The sequence below is a fragment of the Ascoidea rubescens genome (assembly GCF_001661345.1).
Source record: "Ascoidea rubescens DSM 1968 unplaced genomic scaffold ASCRUscaffold_4, whole genome shotgun sequence".
Classification (NCBI taxonomy): Eukaryota; Fungi; Ascomycota; class Saccharomycetes; order Ascoideales; family Ascoideaceae; genus Ascoidea; species Ascoidea rubescens.
The window spans coordinates 540-5452 of NW_017962916.1; the positions used below are offsets into that span (position 1 = coordinate 540).

General features: G+C 30.6%; 6 protein-coding genes across 6 annotated transcripts in view; 4 read left to right on the forward strand and 2 right to left on the reverse strand.

The window, feature by feature from the left end:
• Nucleotides 1–1733: 1733 nt before the first annotated feature.
• ASCRUDRAFT_80141 (uncharacterized protein) lies at nucleotides 1734–2222 on the forward strand (the record flags this gene model as incomplete). The annotated part of the gene is made up of 1 exon (XM_020194460.1): nucleotides 1734–2222. The coding sequence occupies one exon, from the start codon at nucleotides 1734–1736 to the stop codon at nucleotides 2220–2222; it is 489 nt and encodes a 162-aa protein (XP_020048029.1).
• ASCRUDRAFT_75016 (uncharacterized protein) lies at nucleotides 2105–3486 on the forward strand (the record flags this gene model as incomplete). The annotated part of the gene is given in 4 exon segments (XM_020192900.1): nucleotides 2105–2128; nucleotides 2147–2256; nucleotides 2323–2557; nucleotides 2585–3486. A coding segment is annotated over 1 exon segment (559 nt), but the record flags the coding sequence as incomplete, so codon positions are not given.
• On the forward strand, nucleotides 3019–3983 carry ASCRUDRAFT_75017 (C-terminal autoproteolytic domain of nucleoporin nup98). Its single transcript, XM_020192901.1, has 2 exons — nucleotides 3019–3713; nucleotides 3742–3983. Exon 1 carries the CDS (start codon nucleotides 3219–3221, stop codon nucleotides 3591–3593), a length of 375 nt encoding a protein of 124 aa, XP_020048031.1. The 5' UTR covers nucleotides 3019–3218; the 3' UTR covers nucleotides 3594–3713; nucleotides 3742–3983.
• Nucleotides 3898–4644, reverse strand: ASCRUDRAFT_137688 (uncharacterized protein). The gene has a single exon (XM_020189126.1). The coding sequence runs from the start codon at nucleotides 4324–4326 to the stop codon at nucleotides 3937–3939; it is 390 nt and encodes a 129-aa protein (XP_020048032.1). The 5' UTR covers nucleotides 4327–4644; the 3' UTR covers nucleotides 3898–3936.
• The window catches only part of ASCRUDRAFT_137670 (uncharacterized protein), a 1133-nt gene continuing 749 nt past the window's right edge, over nucleotides 4530–4913 (reverse strand). The window contains exon 1 of the mRNA XM_020189124.1: nucleotides 4530–4913. This exon is cut by the window's right edge and continues 749 nt beyond it. The gene's annotated coding sequence lies outside the window, so the exon portion shown is untranslated.
• ASCRUDRAFT_23701 (uncharacterized protein) lies at nucleotides 4665–4847 on the forward strand (the record flags this gene model as incomplete). The annotated part of the gene is made up of 1 exon (XM_020189802.1): nucleotides 4665–4847. A coding segment is annotated over one exon (183 nt), but the record flags the coding sequence as incomplete, so codon positions are not given.

A 4913-nucleotide genomic window follows, 5' to 3' on the forward strand; every position in this document is an offset into this window, starting at 1 on the left:
ATCAAGACAATTTTTCTTTCATTTTCAAAACCAAAATTCTTGAAGTATTAGATCTTGATAAAAATATGATAACTAGAAGTTCAACTGCATTTAATAGCTTGAAAAGTTTGAGCCAGTTAAATTTAAATAATAATTTAATTGAAAAAATTCAAAATATTCAAAATATTCAAAATATTCAAAATATTGAGAAATTAAAAAATCTATAAACCTTTTTTATTTCAAGTAACAAAATTAGTGCAATTAAAAATGAAAGTGATAATCTCAATGTTTGTATATTGAATTTTAATTTATAATCTTATTCGGTAGAGGGCAATATCAAGAAAATCAAAACTTTTGATAAGTCAGTCAATCTAGAGAACCTTCAGTTAAATAATATTGAAATCACGAAAATTCAGAATCTAGATGAGTTGATCAATTCAAACACACTTCCGTTCCACAAAAATAATATTAGAAAAATTGAAAATTTTAATTATTTAACAGATCTCCAAGGGTTGTTTATTGCACAAAATCAAATGATAAGGCTTCAGAATTTGAATAGGTTAGTCAATTTAGAGAAAGTAATGATATATGGAAATATGATTGCCAAAATTGAAAATTCAGATTAGTTAAGTAAGCTCAAAAATTGAAGCTGTTTAATTATGGTATTTACGAAATTGAAAACCTGGACAAGCTGGTTAATTTGAATTTGCTAATTTTAGGAAATAATAATATAATCGAAATAAAAAATATAAGTTATTTGAAACACTTTACCAGTTTAGAATTGTACGATAATAAATTGACAAATATTGGGAGTCTGGAGGGATTTGGAAAGCTAAATCAACTAAATCACAATCACAATGCAATTTCTAAAATAGAGACATGTTGCATTTATCTGGAAATGAAATTATTCTGGCTAGTTAAAAGTTTCAGAATGAGTTGAGGAAGTTTAATGAAAGATTTATTAAGAAGATTTGGATAGACAAGGCAAGTGCAAATGCTTCATTTTCGGCTGAACTTAAACTAATTATTAAAAATTTCCAGCACCTTTTCATCCTTTGGCAAGGTAAATGGTGATAGCACTAATAAATAGCTGGGTATTGACTGGACGACAACCTCCTAATCGCATTTTAACACTAGAAAGAAAGAACAATACTTTTCTTTGATCTTTTTCTTTATCTCAAAATTGAACCCACCGAAGTGGTAACTGAAATATCATGCATGCTGAGCTTGATTATGCACAGTTTGCATAATCACTGCATAGATCTCAGCTGACCCTTAATCATCACGTGCTCCAGTTTTTTTCTAAGGAAAAATTTATTTCAGAGGAAGAGATTTGGTTCCTCCTTTGATTCATCACCACAGCTATAAAAAGCATCTGTTTTCTTTTCAATCAATTCTTAGTATTAAGTATTCTACTCATACCTATTTGTTTTCTCTACAATATTTTTTACTTCAAAGTTTGGAAGGTTTGGCTCCAATAACAACACTTTTGGAAATACAAACATCGCCAGTGGTGAGTTATTTGGCTCCAATAACAATACAAACACCAATAAGAGCATCTTTGGGGTCTTTGGGGAAACACCTCGAACAATCCCAATAATTCCTCAGGTGGTTTGTTTGGATCCAACAATGTCAACAATTCCATCTCAAACCATCTTTTTAATTCCTTTAACTCAAACAGTGGTGGGCTATTTGGGTCAAATAATAACATCTTATCTCCTTTTAGTTTAAATAATAATACCCATACCTCGTCCATGGGCTTATTTGGAAATGCAAATAACACCAAATACACTACTAGTGGAACACCCCTAAAACCATTTGAATCTTTTAATGAAAAAGACGTAACAGGCCCAACTAACATATTTCAAAGTATTACTGCAATGCCGGAATACAAAAACTATTCTTTTGAAGAATTAAGATTTCAAGATTACTCTCAAAATAGAAGATTTGACACAGATAACAATCCGAATTCAATTTTTGGCTCAGGGAATAATTCATTTTCTAATACTCTATTCAGCAATAACAATAATAACAGCACTGTTTTTAGCTTCTCGAATAATACAACTAGCGGTGACTTATTTGGAAACTCAAACAATAATACCGGTGGTTTATTTGGGGACAATAACAATTCAGCTTTTGATTCATTTGGTAATAATAATAATAATAATAATAATAATAATAATAATAATAATAATAATAATAATATCGCCTCAAATAATTTGTTTTGGCGGTTCAAATACTAACACCTCTACTAGTTTAACTGGAAATCTTTTCAACACAAACAACAAAGCTAATAATTCAAATTCTTTTTCCGCTGGAGGTAGCTTATTCAATAATAACAACAAAAATAAAGGTGGCCTTTTTAACGACACACAAAATAATCAAAATCTTAATGGAGGTCTTTTCAATAACAATAATAACAATAACACCGGTCTATTTCAAAATGGTAATCTAAATAACAATTCCACTAATTTAATAATAACAATACTGGTAATTCCAATAATTTATTTAATGATAATAATAATAATAATAATAATAATAATGGTATCTTTGATAACGGCAATTTTAACAATAATATATTGGGTATTGATATTGGGTATTGCACATTGGGTAATAACATGAATCAATTGCAACCACAACCACAACAGCAATCATTGGTCAATCAGGAATATCATGCAACTCCTTTTTTTTCTAATCCCAATTTTTATAAACTCATCACCCCAGAACTAAAAGAAACATTACCATATGTATCTGTGATTCGGCAAACGAAGATTCCTAACAGTTCATCTACTATGGTTTTCAGTGATATTTTATCATTTGTTCCTTTATTGGAATCAAATGATATGAAAGCAAGTGTTTTTAATAGAAGTAATAATAAAATTATAGCAAGTAAATTAGTTAACGCCAAAATTGATGGTCTTATTCAACGCACTTTGATTAATTCTGAAGATTCAAAAGCTTTAATTATTAGAAAGTTCAAAAAACCATTGGATTTCAGTTCAGAAAAAAAGATTGTTTCTTTATCAAACTCAAAACCTAAAGAAATTGAATATCAAAATGGAGAATTTTCCAATTCTCATGATAAAGAAGGGAATGATGCTAAAGCTCAAAATCTTGAGAATGGTATCGCTGAGAAAGCCCTAAACTTTAAATCAAGTACTGATAAAGAAAATTTAATTACTGACTAAGATGGTTATTGCTACTCTCCCTCAATTAATGAACTCAATGAGCTATCTTTAATGAAGTTACTTTCAGTTGAAAGTTTCACTACTGGGCGTGAAGGATATGGTAAAATCGAGTTTAAAGTTCCTGTTGATCTTTCTGTGTTTTTATCATATTCTGAGATTACTAGAAACAGAATCGTATTCAATAAACAAGCATGTAATGTTTATTCAAATGAAGATGAAAAACCACCTGTGGGTGAAGGATTTAATATTCTTCCAAGAGCCACCCTTGAGAATTGTTTTCCAGTTTTGAACAAAGAAATCATTACTGATCGAACCCATCCAATTGTCAAACCCCATATTACCAAATTACATTCTATGAGCAACTCCAAATTCGAAAGTTATGATGCAGATTCTGGTGTTTGGTCTTTTTCAATTGAACATGTCTAGAACAAATTTCAAGTTATTTTGTTTTTCATTCTCACATTTCCATTTTCCGTTTCTCATTTTCCATTTCTCATTTTCCATTTCTCATTTTCCATTTCTCATTTTCCATTTCTCATTTTCCATTTCTCATTTTCCATTTCTCATTTTCCATTTCTCGTTCTCCCTATTGTTCCTATTGTTTCTGGTGTTCCTAATGTCTCTTCAATTACTTATTTCATCGATACTCCCTGTACTCTTTTTATACTTTTCTTGTTCTTTTATTGTATAACATACATATCAGTAATAAATAGATCCGTAGCGATATATTCATATAGCGATTTAATTATTTGTTTGTTTCTTGATATACTTATATAGCCACATAACATATACTTAATAAACAACCCCCTATCCAATTTGCTGTGATCAGGCTGATATTTTTGTAGTTTTTGAACCAGCTTTGAACGACTTTTTTTTGCACTTTTCTTTTGGTGTTTCTTTTGGTGTTTCTTGTGGTGTTTCTTGTGTAACTCACCTTAGAGACGATGCGTAAACAAATGGATCTTGGGCAGTTACAGAAATACTTGAAGTATGCTTTGACTGTTTCCATTGTGATGATGCTATGCCTTCTAAGTTCTCTTTTGCGCCTTTCTTTTCCACCAGAGGCAGCAGAGGCAGTAGTGACTGATAAAGTACTGATGTCCAGCGCTGGTAGCTCTTTTTCCATTAGTTTGCCAATAATGAGATATTTTCCAGGCATATGTATTCGAAGAAATACTCTTAGATCAGTCGATTAATCACTCTTCCCTTTCATGCTATTTACAAAGGTTTTGGTGCAGGCGATTCACATGTCGATTGGTATATGAAGGACTTTCAGAAACAAAGCAACGACAATGAGGTGTGATTGTTGCAGATAGAAAGGGCTTTTGATTTTCTTCAGGCTAGTGAAGGGTCAATTTTAATAATATCTAGTGGCAAGACAAAGGAAAACATTGGTCCAATATCTAAGGAATTCAGTTATTTCAATTAATTTTATAGCGCAGAACAATTTGCTACAGAACAACGAAAACTTGATTAATAGAATGTTGGTAGAGGAAATACACCAGAGGTTCTTTTGAAAACCTTTTGTTTTCCATTGAAAGATTTAATAAAGCTACAAACAATTATTTTTCGAAAATCACCATTATTGGATACGATTTCAAGAAAAGAAGATTTCTAGATAATTATGTCAAGGCACTAAGGTTTCCCATACAAAATGTCAATTACATAGGAATCAATCCATCCTTACTACATATTGAATCCAGTATTATATCCCTTGTTAAATTATTGCAATCTATGTTCAAGGCT

Excerpts from the sequence above, each read along its gene's own strand:
- ASCRUDRAFT_75017 (XM_020192901.1), top strand. The coding sequence starts at position 3,219 with ATGAAGTTACTTTCAGTTGAAAGTTTCACTACTGGGCGTGAAGGATAT.
- ASCRUDRAFT_137688 (XM_020189126.1), bottom strand. The coding sequence starts at position 4,326 with ATGCCTGGAAAATATCTCATTATTGGCAAACTAATGGAAAAAGAGCTA.